The sequence below is a fragment of the Ailuropoda melanoleuca genome, chromosome 16, assembly GCF_002007445.2.
Source record: "Ailuropoda melanoleuca isolate Jingjing chromosome 16, ASM200744v2, whole genome shotgun sequence".
Taxonomy (NCBI): domain Eukaryota; kingdom Metazoa; phylum Chordata; class Mammalia; order Carnivora; family Ursidae; genus Ailuropoda; species Ailuropoda melanoleuca.
In genome coordinates this window covers 78,506,140-78,524,012 of record NC_048233.1, presented here as the reverse complement: position 1 = coordinate 78,524,012, position 17,873 = coordinate 78,506,140, and the positions used below count along the sequence as shown (strand labels likewise).

General features: G+C 54.4%; 1 protein-coding gene across 2 annotated transcripts in view; it reads left to right on the top strand.

The window, feature by feature from the left end:
* The window catches only part of SLC43A3 (solute carrier family 43 member 3), a 29,160-nt gene extending 11,565 nt beyond the window's left edge, over nt 1–17,595 (top strand). The window contains exons 7-12 of one of the 2 annotated variants that reach the window (XM_034645567.1): nt 612–709; nt 10,200–10,373; nt 10,597–10,710; nt 14,186–14,372; nt 14,990–15,113; nt 17,186–17,595. In XM_034645567.1, the coding sequence (XP_034501458.1) occupies nt 612–709; nt 10,200–10,373; nt 10,597–10,710; nt 14,186–14,372; nt 14,990–15,113; nt 17,186–17,287 (799 nt within the window). In that variant the 3' untranslated portion in view covers nt 17,288–17,595. Of the gene's footprint in view, nt 1–611; nt 710–1,607; nt 1,782–10,199; nt 10,374–10,596; nt 10,711–14,185; nt 14,373–14,989; nt 15,114–17,185 lie in introns of both variants that reach the window. The other variant, XM_011229236.3, reaches the window with a different exon arrangement.
* Nucleotides 17,596–17,873: the final 278 nt, after the last annotated feature.

The following is a 17,873-nucleotide window of genomic DNA, read 5'->3' as shown; positions in this document are numbered from 1 at the left end:
TCAGATAAACATCCTTATCTCTGTTTTCCAAATGAGAAAAAAAGAGGCTCAGAAGGGCTAAGTCTGAGCCATGTTTCCATAGCTAGGAGGGGGCAGCAGTAGGATTTGAACCCGGGCCTGGCCTGGTCTTTCCATGCTTCCAGTGGTTCCCAAATTTTGCTGCATATTAAAATCACTAGAGATCTTTAAACAATATGGAAGCCTGGGGGGCACCTGGGTGGCTCCGTTGGTCGAGCATCTGGCTCTTGATCTGGGCTCAGGTCATGATCTCGGGGTCAAGATCGAGCCCCGTGTCAGGCTCCCTGCTTAGTGAGGAGTCTGCTTCTCTCTCTGTCTCCCTCTGCCCCTTGCCTTGCTTGTGTGTGCATGCTCTCTCTCTCTCTCTAAAATAAATAAATACATCTTCAAAAAAAAAAAAAAAATAGAAGCCTGGCTCCCGTGGCCAGACATTCTGATTTAACTAGTCTGGGCTGTGGCCTGGGCAGGAGGGCCATTGAAAGGTGTCTCCGAAGTGCAGTGAACTTTGGGAGTCCCCGCACTGTTGCCCGCGGCCCGACTTTCAGGCTCAGCTCACCATCCTGGGGTCGGCCTGGGGGCTTCTGTGTCTGCAGCTTGTGTGCCAGGAATGACACCACTGAGGGAGAGAAGAACACAGCCGAGTCTGAGAAGCTGGAAATGCAGTCCAAGGAGTTCCATCCAGCAAAGGAAGGTGAGCCCCTCTGGCTAATCCATCTGCCTGGACACTGACCTCTCCCTGTGGCTGGCCTGGTTCCCTGCCCCTGGAGGACCTGTGGCGGCTTCTCAACCCCCGCCCCACCCCCCTCTTACAGAGGGTCCGCAGAGGGGCACGGCTTCCCTTTCTGGCCCTCTTCTCTCTTTCCTCGGCTCATCATACGTCCTCCCCACTCCCTGCTTCTTTCCCTGCTCCATCTGTTCTGGGTCTTTGGTTACAAACATGACAAACCACGGCCGGCAAGGTAGGAGCAAGAACAGGATTCTGGGAAGCTCACAAAACCAAGGGAAACAGGAACTTGCCAGGCTCCGGGAAGAGAAGAACCCGGATGCCTCTGGGGACCCCAGACTAAAATCACGGCTGGTCTGCGATCGAACCAGTCAGCCCCGGGTGAGGACCAGGACAGCTAATTCACAGTCCCACCTGGACCATGAGGACTGAGGCAGGGCACGGTTTCCGGAACAGACTCCGGATCCCGGTAGGGCAAGCAGGGGGAGGGACGTGTGGCTGCTGAGACGGTAGCCGGCCGCCGCTGACGCACCCCTCACCTCCAATGTCCACATTCTCTCCTCCTTGCCTTTCTCTTCACCGTCCTGGCTGAGAAAGTGCTGGTACAGGAAGTGTCCTGGAGCCCAAGCTGTGAAAGAGAGACCGGGTTTCAGCAAGACAGAGGAGGACGTGGGTGGGTTGCTGAGGGTCGTGAGGCCGGGGTTCCCAAGCCATAGCATTGGGGCGAGCTGGCTGCAGGCAGCCCTGGGGACATGCCAGCTGCGGTCTGGGAGGAAGAGGAGGTGAGCTCACTCCTTACACGGTCCTGCCCACCCCGCTCCCCTGCTTTCTTGTAATTCATGCCCGGACCCTTCCTTCCCATCAGAGGCCCTAGAACCGGGGAAGCAGCCGGAGCCCCGCTCTTTCTGGCGCTACGCGCTCTCCCAGCGCTTTGCCTGCCACCTGGTGTGGCTGTCGGTCATACAGCTGTGGCACTACCTCTTCATCGGCACCCTCAACTCGCTGCTCACCAACCTGGCCAGGGGTGACAGAGCGCTAGGTATGTGGTGGGGGCCGGGGGCGGCCCACCGGTGCATCCCAGCTGCGGACTTGGAACCTTGAGGCCAGGGTGCTGAGCTCAGCAGGGCTGTGTGTCTGGAGGAAGGTCTGAGCAGGGGTGTGGGGAGGAGGGACAGGCAGGGCAAGGGCAGGCTGGGAGAGTCCTCTCCTATCAGGCAGTGCTGGAGATGTCTTACCACCCCACCCCTCTCTGCCCTCCGCAGTCAGCACCTACACAAATGCCTTCGCCNAAGACACCACATAACCACATACCCTAGATTAGGCACGCTCCCACCCATCTCAGGAAAGGTTCTCCAGGAAGCTGAGGATACCCAGCCACAAAATGTAGCGGCTCCTTTGCGTGGCACCATCCCCACCCCCCTGGGTTGAGTTTTGTCCCTCTTCTGCACTGACGACCTTCTTGGGGACCAGAGGTCTTAGAGGGACTTTTCAGGTGCTCCTTCATCATTTTTCCCTTGGGGCTGACTTCGAGGCTAATGGCCACAGCTCAGACTGACCCACATCTGACCCTGGTCGAGCGCGCAGTGCTGACCCGGCACTCTCTTTAATTTCGCGTTAGCTATTACGGATCCCAACAGCCGAGCGTGTGTATCTTTCAGCTTTGGCTTATTAGTTTGCACTTCCCGTGCATCCCCTGAACCCACTCCTGGGAGCTGGATCCAGTTCTGAATTCCAAATTGTAACTTCTCCCTTTAGTTGCAGTGCACCTGCCGCTCCACACCAGGGGTCACCCCGTGGCCCCCCAGGAGCCAGGGGCTCTTCATCCCCTCTCTGTCCGCAAGGCACATGTTCCTTTGAGCTTGGGCCATTCTAGCAAATCTCTCTTCACCGACACCAACTCTACTGGCAAATCCTACATGTCTCCTCCTCCATTTGTCCTTGACTTTCAACAGAACAGTTCACGTCGGATACATCCGGTCACCACGTGTGTATGTGGATTCTCCCCACACCACATGATTCTGTGACACCAGCTGGTGTCCCACAATGTAACTTAGTTCTGACACCGTCTCCCTGGCGAGCGCCCCAGGTCCTACAGGTTAAGGGCTGGGTCGCATAAGACTGGCCCCCCCCACTTCAGAGGCCAATCACGGGGGTAGGTCCCGGGCTTACCCACAACTTTGGTCTGACGTGGCTACAAACCAGAGGTTCCCGTGACCTCTTTTCCCTTGGATTGGATTATTTTCTAGAACAGCTCACAGAACTCAAGGAAACATTTACGTATGTTTACCAGTTTACTAAAGGATATGTTGAAAGATGCAGATAATTAGGCCAATGGGGAGATATGTAGGGTGAGATCTGGGAAGGTCCCGTGCACAGGAACTTTTGTCTGGTGGCGTCTGGGGTATGTCATCCTCCTGGCATGTGGTGTATACACCAGCCAGAAGCTCTCCTCATGTGGGCTCGATCACTTAGTAACCATTTCCAGCCCCTTCCCCCTTTTCGCAGAAGTGGGTGGGCAGGGCTGAGAATTCCAGGTGTCTGATTATGGCTTCCTCTTTCCGGCGACCAGCTCCCTCCAGGAGCCATCCAGGAGCCCACCCAGGGTCACCCGGTCAGAACAAAGATGCTCTTAGTGCTCTTGTCACTGAAGAATTTGCAGGTGTTTTAGGAGCCCTGTGTCAGGCACTGGGGACAGGGACCGAACGTATATTTCCTATTATAAATCGGAACATCACACTTAGGCACTGCTTCTATCACCCCATGCCTCGCCAGATCCCCAGACTGCTAAGAGATCTCCATAACCTTGGGATTGCGGTCCTGAAATCACAGCGCCCTAGAACTTCTAGATCAGTCCAATCATTTCCTTTTATAGCAAAGGCTGCTGAGGCCCAGAGAAGGGCAGTTCCTTTCCTGAGGTCACACAGCAAGGAGGAATTAGAACTCAGAAGTTTTGCTTTGTAGACTGGCCACTCATCTCATTCTCCAAGGGATATTGAGCTGTTGGGACCCCAGATGGGAGGACCTTGGTTCTATCCACTCTGCCCTTTGGACAACATTTTCCATCTCCTGTTGTATGTTTCAGATTTCTCTACACCAGCGCCACACTCACCATAGCCTTCAGCTCTGCAGGTGAGTGCCGTCAGGGGGTGGGAGGGATGAAGCTCAGAGGCACCTGCTAGGTGGGGCAGGTGCAGAAGGTGATAGCAGGACACCCTGACCCCCACAGTTGTTCAGAGATCCACAGGCTTTGAGCTCGAGGGGATCTTTGAGGGGGTTATGGCTGGTCCATGAAACCAGCCTAGTCCACTGATAAATGCAAAAAAATAAGGACAGTGGAGGGACTGCTACAGAGAGAATTTATTCAAAAGATTACATCCTTCCTCGTGTGTGTATTCATATGTTCTTTCCTTAAAAACAAANGATGAAGCTCAGAGGCACCTGCTAGGTGGGGCAGGTGTGGAAGGTGATAGCAGGACACCCTGACCCCCACAGTTGTTCAGAGATCCACAGGCTCTGAGCTCGAGGGGATCTTTGAGGGGGTTATGGCTGGTCCATGAAACCAGCCTAGTCCACTGAGAAATGCAAAAAAACAAGGACAGTGGAGGGACTGCTGCAGAGAGAATTTATTCAAAAGATTACATCCTTCCTCGTGTGTGTATTCATATGTTCTTTCCTTAAAAACAAAATGATAGTATGAGGGAGCATTATTTTAAAAAATATCCTTATTTAGTAGGGCAAATTTGAGAGCGTTGTTGTAGTCAGGAGTTTTCGTTTCAAATTTTACTAGTTGATGAACAGAGAAAACTCCTGAAGTCTGCGAATGTCAGTCTGGTTCATTCTCCTCTTCTCCCATTGTGCGGAGGGAAGATGGGCGGGCGAGAGATGCCTTGCCAAGACTTGCAGCAGGAAGCACTCTTTCCTGGTGTGTTGGTTATGCTGGCCAAGCATGATGCCTGGCACAGAGGAAATGCTCGCTCCGGGTTTAATGGACCAGGGAAACACAGTCCACGGCCACTTCTTGCTCGCCTCCCACGACACCCCCCGAGATGGGAAGGGCCAGGATTGTTATTCCCATTTAACAGACGAAGTGACCGAGTCAGAGATTCGGAATCCAGCTCCAGGTCCTTCAGGGGGTTAGAAGCTGTGCTTGGGGGGCGAACCCAGGCTTCTCTCCCCAGCCGTGTCAAGCAAGGGAGGAGCTGCTTGGGTTTAACGGGGGAAGGGAGCCGTGGCTTCACTTTGGGTCTTGCCTCTAGTGACATCCAGACATCCAGGCCTGCCACAGACCGAGCACCACTTTGGGCCCAGGAGACCTCCCCAGGGTCCCTCTGCAGGGACATTTGGGGGAACCCTGACCGCTATCTTAAGGTCCTCAAAGGATGCTAGCAGGCTAGCTAGAATTGGGGCCCTGCCCCCAGGATCGTGAGGAATTTGGAGCAGGTGGGAGCCAGAGTCTGGGGCTCCGTGTTTGGGTTACACTATGACACAGCCCCACCTCTGTCTTTGATTGTTCCAGACTCAGCCCCGCTGCTTTTCCTGGCCATGCCCATGCTCACTGTGGGAGGAATCCTGTTTCTGATCACCAACCTGCAGGTGTGAGCCCGCCCTGACCCCAGGCACCTGGCGGGAGGCTGGGGAGGGTGGAGGGAGGGAGAAGCACTGCTCTGCTTTGGTCACTTCCAGTGGGGCTGGCTCGAGCCAGGGCGGTAGCTCCCGGGGCGGAGGCAGGTCTGGATATAATGAGCGCCTGGCACGTGTCCCGTGGAGAGGAAGAACCGGCTCAGGAAGAAGTAAGTGACTCCTGTGTTCTCTAGGTTGGGAACCTCTTTGGCAAACACCGCTCAACCATCATCACCCTCTACAACGGGGCGTTTGACTCCTCCTCGGCGGTCTTCCTTGTCATCAAGGTAAAAAATACCACTGAACAACATGTATCACACACTTCCATGCGCCAGATGCTTGTCTTGTGAACTTTGCATGATTTCTTTCCGTCAGCCCTCCTGCAGCCAGTAAACCTTAAACTTGACTTGAACTTGAACCCAGACCTGCCTGGTTCTGGAGCCTCACCCTGTAGTGACTAAGCTCTTTACACCTATCTAGGATTTCTGGGGAGAGGCCATGATGCACTTGGGCCGGGGGTTGGGCAGAGGCTGGGAGCCCCATGGACAGGGGTGTTTGCACCTGTGAGCTTCTGGTTTGGACTAGAAGGTGAGAGGTGGTCTGCCGAAGTGACGGGGCAGAAAGGCAGGCTTCTCCAGCTCTCCTAAAGGCTGCTGTTGGGGATCAGGGGGATGGGCTGTTCCAGTGCTGTTAGTGGCCCCCACCTGACAGCCTTTCCACCTTCTTCATTGCTTATAATTCCATCTGGGCAGTGAGGTGCCCAGCCCAGAGGATGAATCCTGATTGACCTAAGCCAACAGGGGCAACGCCTTCCCCCTTGTTAGGGATGGGTAGAGGTGGTTATATTATCCAGTCCTTGTTAATGAGATGAAGGGTGTTTTTTCTGGATGAGTTTAGGGGACATTTCCCCTCCCTGATGGAAGGTGAGAGCAGAGCCAAAAGAAAGCCTTTTGCCTTGGTCCCCCTGCCCACTTTTTCTTTTTTGAATGTTGTGGGAGGGTGTGATAGCTGGAGTTGTGGCAGCCATGCTGTGATTATGAGGCCACCAGCTGGAGGACACTAAGGATGAGTGAGCGGAAGGAATGAGAGAATGTGGGTCCTTGACACCTCAGGCTGCCCAATTTGGGACTTCCCTCCAGGCTTTGTGTTAGGCCAGAGGCAGCCGGCACAGCCCATGGGCTATAGGGGAAGAGAAGAGAAACTCTGGGAGTCACTACCAGACATAAGGCTAGCTAGCCTAGTCCCATGAGCACCTTGGCTTAGAGGGTCACCTGGAGGTTGATCCCCAGGGGCACTTACTCAAGCCTCTCTACCACTTTCTTTCTTGTCTCCTTAGAGTTGGAAGGAGACAGAGTGTCAGAGCAGGATCTGAGTTCTTAGTTTAATCTGACCTTGCTGCTGCGGACCCTGACCTTGAGCAGTTCATTGCACCTCTCTGGACCTCACTTTGACCCTCTGTAAAAGGAGGAGGTGGGCTAGATCAATGGTTTCCAAACTGGGTGTTGAGGAACCTGAGGGGTTCTCGGCAGTGTTAGGTCGGTCACCAAGGAGAACGAGGGGGAAGATGACTGGGCTGCTTCCCGCTGATGTGTTTTGTAAGTTGAATTTTTGTGTGAAGCTTTGTTTGAGAAAAAGGACTTTGCTGCTATTAAAAAAAAATAAAACGAAAAGGCAGTGAGCTGGCAGATCTGAGACGCCACCTTAGGAGAGTCTCCGAGGCTGTGGGGATGGGTGACATGATGCCCCCCCATCCTGGTTCAGCCGTGGGGTGGGGGTGAGCCTATGTGTGCGTCAGGTGTTCGGGACGGAGGGCAAGGGCCTGGGGAGGCTGGGGTTCCAGCTCCTGTTTCTTACCCTGACTCTTCTGTTTGGTAAAACACACAGAACATGAAATTTACTCTCTTAACCGTTCTTAAGTACACAGTATACAGTATATAGTATACAGTTTAGTGGCATCGAGTTCATTCATGTTGTGCAACCATGACCACCATCCATCTTCAAAACTCTTTGCTGCCTTGCAAAACTGAAACTCTGTGTCAATTAAACAGTAACTTCCTGTCCCCCCTCTCCAACCCCCCGCCTCAACTCCTGGCGAGCACCATTCCCTTTTCTGTTTCTGTGACGTCGGACGGCTCTGGGCCCCTCATGGCCGTGGAAGCCTGCGGTATTGATCCCTTTGTGACTCGCTGATTTCCCTCAGCATCCTCAAGTTCATGCTGTAGCCTGTGTCGGGACTTACTTGACTCCTTCTTGGGGTGAATGCTATCCTGTCATATCTGTCTGCCACAGTGCGTTTGCCCTTTTATCTGCCGATGGACGCTCGGTTTGCTTCTGCTGTTTGGATGTTGTGGATAATGGTGCCGTGAACACGCGTGTTATGCTGTCGTCCTCTTCCTTCTGCAGCTGCTTTATGAGCGGGGCATCAGCCTCAGGGCTTCCTTCATCTTCCTTTCGGTCTGCAGTGCCTGGCATGTTGGGCGCACTTTCCTCCTGATGCCCCGAGGCCACGTCCCCTATCCACTGCCCCCCAACTACAGCTACGGGTAAGGACTGCAATCTGGTGACCGTGGGCCCGAGCCCTCTGCCTGACCTGCGGTGGGAAGCCAGGGGTGGGACAGATGGGCAAGCAGGGCAGAGGAAACCTGTCACAGGACAGTGGGACTGGGCCAGGGGTGTATCAGCTAGCCATTGGTGCATAACAAACTACTCCCAAACTCAGTGGTTGAAAACATTCAGCATTTGTTTTTCATGAGTCTGTGGGTCGCTGGCCGGTTCTGCTGGTCAGAGATGAGCCCGGATGGTGTTGGCAGGGCTCTGGTCATCTGCCGGGCTAGCTGGGGCTGGCTGGGGAGGCTGGCCTCGCTCACATGGGGTTTGTCTGGCCGTCCTTTGTGGTGACAAAGGTATCTGGGTCACATGGCTCTCCCCCTCCATCAGGCTAGTTCCAGCGTTCCAAGAAACCGTGCAGATGTGCACAGAGTTTCTCACAATTGGCTCAACATCGCTTCTGCTGCATTGTGTTGGTGGAAGCAGCTCCTGGGGCCAGCCCATATGCAAGGGCTGGGGACCCCGTCAGAGCTGCCAAGACCCATTGCAGAGGTTGGAGAACAGGGGTTGAAGAAGTGNGGTTGAAGAAGTGTGACCGGTTTTGCAGTCAGCATCGCGGGTGGCGGTGGGGCATTGGTTTGTAGCTCACTTACTGTTTTCCCGTGCGCCCCACGATAATCCTCTCAGATAAACATCCTTATCTCTGTTTTCCAAATGAGAAAAAAAGAGGCTCGGAAGGGCTAAGTCTGAGCCATGTTTCCATAGCTAGGAGGGGGCAGCAGTAGGATTTGAACCCGGGCCTGGCCTGGTCTTTCCATGCTTCCAGTGGTTCCCAAATTTTGCTGCATATTAAAATCACTAGAGATCTTTAAACAATATGGAAGCCTGGGGGGCACCTGGGTGGCTCCGTTGGTCGAGCATCTGGCTCTTGATCTGGGCTCAGGTCATGATCTCGGGGTCAAGATCGAGCCCCGTGTCAGGCTCCCTGCTTAGCGAGGAGTCTGCTTCTCTCTCTGTCTCCCTCTGCCCCTTGCCTTGCTTGTGTGTGCATGCTCTCTCTCTCTCTCTAAAATAAATAAATACATCTTCAAAAAAAAAAAAAAAATAGAAGCCTGGCTCCCGTGGCCAGACATTCTGATTTAACTAGTCTGGGCTGTGGCCTGGGCGGGAGGGCCATTGAAAGGTGTCTCGGAAGTGCAGTGAACTTTGGGAGTCCCCGCACTGTTGCCCGCGGCCCGACTTTCAGGCTCAGCTCACCATCCTGGGGTCGGCCTGGGGGCTTCTGTGTCTGCAGCTTGTGTGCCAGGAATGACACCACTGAGGGAGAGAAGAACACAGCCGAGTCTGAGAAGCTGGAAATGCAGTCCAAGGAGTTCCATCCAGCAAAGGAAGGTGAGCCCCTCTGGCTAATCCATCTGCCTGGACACTGACCTCTCCCTGTGGCTGGCCTGGTTCCCTGCCCCTGGAGGACCTGTGGCGGCTTCTCAACCCCCGCCCCACCCCCCTCTTACAGAGGGTCCGCAGAGGGGCACGGCTTCCCTTTCTGGCCCTCTTCTCTCTTTCCTCGGCTCATCATACGTCCTCCCCACTCCCTGCTTCTTTCCCTGCTCCATCTGTTCTGGGTCTTTGGTTACAAACATGACAAACCACGGCCGGCAAGGTAGGAGCAAGAACAGGATTCTGGGAAGCTCACAAAACCAAGGGAAACAGGAACTTGCCAGGCTCCGGGAAGAGAAGAACCCGGATGCCTCTGGGGACCCCAGACTAAAATCACGGCTGGTCTGCGATCGAACCAGTCAGCCCCGGGTGAGGACCAGGACAGCTAATTCACAGTCCCACCTGGACCATGAGGACTGAGGCAGGGCACGGTTTCCGGAACAGACTCCGGATCCCGGTAGGGCAAGCAGGGGGAGGGACGTGTGGCTGCTGAGACGGTAGCCGGCCGCCGCTGACGCACCCCTCACCTCCAATGTCCACATTCTCTCCTCCTTGCCTTTCTCTTCACCGTCCTGGCTGAGAAAGTGCTGGTACAGGAAGTGTCCTGGAGCCCAAGCTGTGAAAGAGAGACCGGGTTTCAGCAAGACAGAGGAGGACGTGGGTGGGTTGCTGAGGGTCGTGAGGCCGGGGTTCCCAAGCCATAGCATTGGGGCGAGCTGGCTGCAGGCAGCCCTGGGGACATGCCAGCTGCGGTCTGGGAGGAAGAGGAGGTGAGCTCACTCCTTACACGGTCCTGCCCACCCCGCTCCCCTGCTTTCTTGTAATTCATGCCCGGACCCTTCCTTCCCATCAGAGGCCCTAGAACCGGGGAAGCAGCCGGAGCCCCGCTCTTTCTGGCGCTACGCGCTCTCCCAGCGCTTTGCCTGCCACCTGGTGTGGCTGTCGGTCATACAGCTGTGGCACTACCTCTTCATCGGCACCCTCAACTCGCTGCTCACCAACCTGGCCGGGGGTGACAGAGCGCTAGGTATGTGGTGGGGGCTGGGGGCGGCCCACCGGTGCATCCCAGCTGCGGACTTGGAGCCTTGAGGCCAGGGTGCTGAGCTCAGCAGGGCTGTGTGTCTGGAGGAAGGTCTGAGCAGGGGTGTGGGGAGGAGGGACAGGCAGGGCAAGGGCAGGCTGGGAGAGTCCTCTCCTATCAGGCAGTGCTGGAGATGTCTTACCACCCCAGCCCTCTCTGCCCTCCGCAGTCAGCACCTACACAAATGCCTTCGCCATCACTCAGTTCTTCGGGGTGCTGTGTGCCCCCTGGAATGGGCTGCTTATGGACTGGCTCAAGCAGAAGTACCAGAAGGAAGCGAAAGGTGAGGCCTGGGCTGCAGAGGGTCGGGGAACCGGGAGGGGAGGAATCTTCATGCAGGGCCAGAGGGCCACCTTCTCTTTTGCTCTTAACCCTTTTCTCCTTCCATCCATCCATCCATCCATCCATCCACCCACCCACTTGTTGCTGAGTGTCTGTGATCTGCCAGCCATAGTTCCAGATTCTACCATGGACCGGACAGATAGGTCCTTGTTCTCAAGCTGTCCTCAGTCTAGAGAATGAGGGGCAAGTAATCAGGCGTCACCATCCATGAAGTCAGCTCACAGGGGGCGATGGGGACACAAAGAAGGGCACCTAGCCTATTCTGGGTGAGGATGGGTTTGATGTCCCGGAAGGCTTCCTGGAGGAAGTGGCTTCTAAGCCAAGGCCTGAAGGATGAGCAAGAAGTGAGGAGATGGGGGCGCCTGGGTGGCACAGCGGTTAAGCGTCTGCCTTCGGCTCAGGGCGTGATCCCAGCGTTGTGGGATCGAGCCCCACGTCAGGCTCCTCTGTTATGAGCCTGCTTCTTCCTCTCCCACTCTCCCTGCTTGTGTTCCCTCTCTCGCTGGCTGTCTCTATCTCTGTCAAATAAAGAAATAAATAAAATCTTAAAAAAAAAAAAAAAAAGAAGTGAGGAGATGAAGAGGAGGGCCCTGGGAGAGCAGCCCGGGAATACAGTACGGTCAAGGTGACGCAGAGTGAGCAAACCAGTGAGGAATCCCAGGAAGGAATTCGGGCTGGCTGGGGTGCCGGAGAGAAGCAGCTGAAGGCGGGAGAGATTAAGAAGGGGCAGGTGAGGGGCGCCTGGGTGGCACAGCGGTTAAGCGTCTGCCTTCGGCTCAGGGCGTGATCCCAGCGTTGTGGGATCGAGCCCCACATCAGGCTCTTCCGCTANTTAAAAAAAAAAAAAAAAAAGAAGTGAGGAGATGAAGAGGAGGGCCCTGGGAGAGCAGCCCGGGAATACAGTACGGTCAAGGTGACGCAGAGTGAGCAAACCAGTGAGGAATCCCAGGAAGGAATTCGGGCTGGCTGGGGTGCCGGAGAGAAGCAGCTGAAGGCGGGAGAGATTAAGAAGGGGCAGGCGACCCTTGGACGCAACTGGAGGAACAGAGGGGCGCTGAGGTACCCCCCTTTCCTGGTGCTCCCCCTACCCCCTCTGGGGTATTCTAAGACAAACCTCAGGCGTCCGATCATGTCGTCTGTGGATGCTTCAGTCCGCGTCTCTCATGAATAAGGCCCTTTTTATTTAAACATCACCATAATATCATTATCATTAAGAAAAACAGTAATTTCTTAGTACCGTCTAACACACAGTCCTGATCAGATGCCCCGAAGTGTCTCAAATACGCCTTCTTACGGTTGGTTGGTTTGTTTGCATTAGGATGCACGCGGGGTCTGCACTGTGCATGTGGTTCCTGGGCCTTACTCTGTCTTTTTCAATCTTGTGCCTCCCCTCCCTTCCCCTCCCCTCCCCTCCCCCTACCTTTTGTTTTTCTGGTGGTTTATTTGTTGAAGAAACCGGGTCATTTGTTCTATCAGATTTCCTCCAGATTGGATTTGGCATCTTTTGGTGTCACTTGAAAATGTCTCGCTGATTGGGTATTTCCTGTAAACAGGCACATTGGAGGCTTGAGGAGATGGAGTTGAGTATTTTTTGGTGAGCGGGCTGGGGAGGTGGAGCTGCGGGCTTCCTCAGGCTCCCGGTGGCAGGCTTACCCACCCCCCCGTCCCGACTGTCCCTGTTCTTACAATGTTAGGATTGATCGGTGGGTCCAGACATGGTCAGTCTGATCTACCCAGGACAGAGTTTCCCATCAGTGGCATGGGTAATGATGTCAGTAGCTACGGGCGATCAGTGCTGGGATCCATTATTTCATTAGGCTCGCAACATGGAGATTTTCTATTTCTGTCTTTCCTTCTGCTTTTAATTGCTATAATTCCTCTAGAAAGAAAAGCTTTCCCTCATTGAGTGCTTCGGCCCCTGAAACAAGTGCTTGGTTTTTTCCTCCATGTACCCGTTTCAGAGTAACGACTTGGGTGCCCTGGCAACCTCCAGGGGGAAGGACTTGTCGTTTCTCTTTTAATTTAACAAACTGATTTACTTTTGAATGATATTTCTCTTTTATTTTTATTATTATTTTTTAAAGATTTATTTGTTTATTTTAGAGAGGGAGAGGATGCATGAGCATAGGGGGCGTGGGGGGAGAGGGAGAGAGAGAGTCTCAAGCAGACCCCATGCTGAGCATGGAGCCCGACGTGGGGCTCGATCTCACCACCCTGAGACCATGCCCTGAGCTGAAACCAGGAGTCGGACGCTTAACCGACGGAGCCAGCCGGGCGCCCCTAATGTCATTTCTGTTTCAAAGTCTCATTTTAAATGCATTTGACGGGTCTCGATGCCGTTCGGCCATGATGCTTCTCTATGCTCCAGTCTGTCCGTCTGTGGCTATCGGCCACTTTACCGACCCAGAATCCGTGTCCCTTAACATGACACCATCAGGTTTAGGGAGTGTCTCCTTCTCCAGTCCAGTGAGATGCTCAGGGCNTGGCTATCGGCCACTTTACCGACCCAGAATCCGTGTCCCTTAACATGACACCATCAGGTTTAGGGAGTGTCTTCTTCTCCAGTCCAGTGAGATGCTCAGGGCGTTTCAGGGGTGCATTTCCTGCCCTGGACCCGAAACAGCTGTTTTGGCAAGTAGTCCTGGGTCCCTTTAAGTGGCTTCCCTTTAGAGACTGTGGTCTGGATGCTCGGGCTTCCAGGTCTTCTGGGTCATCTGTGCTCTTAGGCCTTGGATAGAGGTATGATGTCCTGATATTTTAATTCACAGTTTTGATTTTACTCTTGATTTTACATCTGTGTCTCTTTTCCTCTGAAGATCGTGCTTCCTACCACTGCCGTATACGTACAGTGTGTATGCGTCTGCAGTGTACTGCCCACTGTGTACACGTGCACATACGGAGGATTTTAAAAATGCATTTTATGCATAATGGCTGGGTTTGCACCATCCATGCTGTTGGTAACAGTATGACTGCTGAATGCCACTGCCCCTCCTTCCCTCACTTCCTCCGTGCTGCCTGCCGGGTCTCGGTCATGGGGCGGCGGCTGGTGAGGCGGCTGTTTGCAGTCGTTGCTGTCACCTGAGAGCGCCGCTGCAGCTTGCCTTGCTGTGGGGTGGAGGGGCCAGAGCACGCGGCCCCAGGGAGGAGGCCACTGTCCCAATCCAGGAGTGTGTGGATGGGGACCTAGGGCAGGCTGAGTCGCCGGGGGATAGAAAGCGGTGGATGCATTTGAACGTCGTTTAGGGGATGAATGATCAGTGCTTATTGGCAGATTGGAGATGAGCTCGTGGCGGGGGGAGAGGTTTCGGCCTGGAAGGTCAGTGGATGGTCGCTCCGCCCTTTGTCCCCTCTTTGTGCCCCGTCCCTGCCCTCCGCCGTGCTTGCCTCCACGCAGCCTCTTCTTCCCTTTGGACCAGGGTCCTCGGCCGTGACAGTGGCCCTAAGCTCCGCGGTGCCTTCTCTGGCCCTGACGTCTCTGCTGTGCCTGGGCTTTGCCCTCTGTGCCTCGGTACCCATCCTACCTCTCCAGTACGTCACCTTCATCCTGCAAGTGATCAGCCGCTCCTTCCTGTACGGGGGCAACGCTGCCTTCCTCACCCTCGCGTAAGTGCGCACCGGTGCGTTGGCCCACGGGGGATGCGCTGGTACAGAGGGATGTGTGCTGGGGGAGGAGTAGTCAGGAGGTGAGGACGGACCTGGGGGAGGTCCAGTGAGCGAGGCAGGGTCTGGGTGTAGAGGGGGAGGTGGGGTAGAGGCTGGTGGGGGGATAGAGCATTCACGACTTGGGCCTTCATATCGGCTCTCCTCTCTGCCTCTCTTGTCCACCCGGTGAACTGCTATTTGCCCTCTTCCAGTTCAGCTCTCCCAGAGAAGAGTGAGAAAGACAGTGTCTTCCTTCTTTGTGCCCTTGGCACTCTGTTCTTGCGTCCTTTGCTTGTGTGGACATCATCCAGCATAGAGCGATCTGTTTATGTGTCTGTGTTTTCGTGAGACCTCTCCAGACACACCCTGTGTCTGGGTCCCTGCACAGCGCCTTCTCTGTGTTCTGTGGCTTGAGCAACGGTGAAGGGGAAAAGGCTGGGTGGGTGTGGGAGGGTGAAGCCAGGCCTAGCACGGAGGACTTGGGAGCAAGTGGCTGACACAGGCCCACCACGGCCAGGCTCCTCCTTGGAGGGAGGGTCCTGGGAGCTCACTGGAACCCCATTTGTCTCGTTCCCCAGTTTCCCTTCAGAGCACTTTGGGAAGCTCTTTGGGCTGGTGATGGCCTTATCAGCCATTGTTTCTCTGCTCCAGTTCCCTATCTTCACCTTCATCAAAGGCCCGCTCCAGAATGACCCACTCTACGTGAGTACTGGGGGTGGGGGTGGGAGGTGCGTGGCTCTGGTCCTAGACCAGCAGGGACATCCGGATTGGGGCACCTCAGTGGGGCTCCAGCAGGGGGCGCCCCAAATCTGCCTGAGATGGTTCCTGCAGGAATATTTCTTTTTTTTTTTTTATTATATTATGTTAATCACCATACAGTACATCCCCAGATCCTGCAGGAATATTTCTGCACGTGGGTACACCCTTGGTCTAATTTCTCAAACCGGGGTAGCAGAGTACCCTGCCTTATGGCTGGGGTACCTAAAAACTCAAGACTCACCTGACATAGCTTCCAAGAGAGTCCATCTTATTAGAGATTTGGGGAGAAAATATTTTTATGTGTGGGGAAACACACAGATATATCCTGGAGGAGAATGTAAAATTCTCACAGATTCCAAGTAAAAACCTAAGAGTTTAAAGACATTTCCTGCTTGCGGTGAGTGCAGGCTGAGCCCGGCCCGGCTCTGTGGCAGCAGTACGCATTGGTCCCCACAGCTGCGAGGGGCAGGAGCTCTGGTCCCCACACAGGAGGGATGCTCGTGGGCCCAGCCCCGGGAGGCGGGAGGTGGGCGTGGCTCGCCCCCTTTCTGCAGGTTGAAGCTGTAGGTTCAGGGATTTGGGTTCTGTGACGTAAATATTCAGAAGTACCTAACGAGGGAGCGGAAGCCTTTTGACTTTGAATTCAGTATTCTGACCACTGCCCAGCGCTCTGGGCAGGAGTTTAAGTCAGTCACTGGGAGAAAAAATGGGAAATGAACTAAAAACCGGGGAGAATTTCTTGATTGTGGTGTCAGACGACTCCAGTCATATTCTGAAGACGCATGTTCTAGACACTGTCCCCAGCTTCCCGTGCGACCTTGAGCAGGTCATCGAGTGCTGTCGAGACCTCTGTTTCTTCATCTGTGACATGGGCACACTATTCCTCCCCTGCCCTGCTCCACAGGGCAGAGCGATAAATGGCTGAAGGCTTCCACCCCGGGCACCGTAGCGTCTGAGAACGTAGAGGCTGCACCTGGCAGAATTCTGGCCCCTTTGTTGGTGGGGGCTGTCGCTCCGTGTTCTGGACCTCACCTGCCCCCTCNTTTTTTTTTTTTATTATATTATGTTAATCACCATACAGTACATCCCCAGATCCTGCAGGAATATTTCTGCACGTGGGTACACCCTTGGTCTAATTTCTCAAACCGGGGTAGCAGAGTACCCTGCCTTATGGCTGGGGTACCTAAAAACTCAAGACTCACCTGACATAGCTTCCAAGAGAGTCCATCTTATTAGAGATTTGGGGAGAAAATATTTTTATGTGTGGGGAAACACACAGATATATCCTGGAGGAGAATGTAAAATTCTCACAGATTCCAAGTAAAAACCTAAGAGTTTAAAGACATTTCCTGCTTGCGGTGAGTGCAGGCTGAGCCCGGCCCGGCTCTGTGGCAGCAGTACGCATTGGTCCCCACAGCTGCGAGGGGCAGGAGCTCTGGTCCCCACACAGGAGGGATGCTCGTGGGCCCAGCCCCGGGAGGCGGGAGGTGGGCGTGGCTCGCCCCCTTTCTGCAGGTTGAAGCTGTAGGTTCAGGGATTTGGGTTCTGTGACGTAAATATTCAGAAGTACCTAACGAGGGAGCGGAAGCCTTTTGACTTTGAATTCAGTATTCTGACCACTGCCCAGCGCTCTGGGCAGGAGTTTAAGTCAGTCACTGGGAGAAAAAATGGGAAATGAACTAAAAACCGGGGAGAATTTCTTGATTGTGGTGTCAGACGACTCCAGTCATATTCTGAAGACGCATGTTCTAGACACTGTCCCCAGCTTCCCGTGCGACCTTGAGCAGGTCATCGAGTGCTGTCGAGACCTCTGTTTCTTCATCTGTGACATGGGCACACTATTCCTCCCCTGCCCTGCTCCACAGGGCAGAGCGATAAATGGCTGAAGGCTTCCACCCCGGGCACCGTAGCGTCTGAGAACGTAGAGGCTGCACCTGGCAGAATTCTGGCCCCTTTGTTGGTGGGGGCTGTCGCTCCGTGTTCTGGACCTCACCTGCCCCCTCTCTCGTCCCCAGGTGAATGTGATGCTGGTGCTTGCCACTGTGTTGACGTTCGTCCACCCGTTCACGGTGTACTGGGAGTGCCGGCAGGAAAGGAGCTCTCTTGCAGCCACCTAGCTCGGAGGCCCTCGCTTTTCGCTCTGACGATGCTTGGCTAATCTTTCTGTACCTTTGAGGACCCCGTGTCCAGGAGCACTTGGCCTGCCAGCCTACTATTATTAGCTAGCCATTACTTTTTCTTTTTTTCCTTCTTTCTTTCTTTCTTTCTTTCTTTCTTTCTTTCTTTCTTTCTTTCTTTTTCTTTCTTTCATTCATTCTTTCACATATTTAGCTGCTAGCAGACACTTGGACTCACACAGGAAGGCTGTCCGTTGCCACGCTGATTGCTGCCCTAGGCCCAGAACAAAGGCCCACGGAAGTTCTTGGTCTCGGAGNTCTGCTCCACAGGGCAGAGCGATAAATGGCTGAAGGCTTCCCCCCCGGGCACCGTAGCGTCTGAGAACGTAGAGGCTTCACCTGGCAGAATTCTGGCCCCTTTGTTGGTGGGGGCTGTCGCTCCGTGTTCTGGACCTCACCTGCCCCCTCTCTCGTCCCCAGGTGAATGTGATGCTGGTGCTTGCCACTGTGTTGACGTTCGTCCACCCGTTCACGGTGTACTGGGAGTGCCGGCAGGAAAGGAGCTCTCTTGCAGCCACCTAGCTCG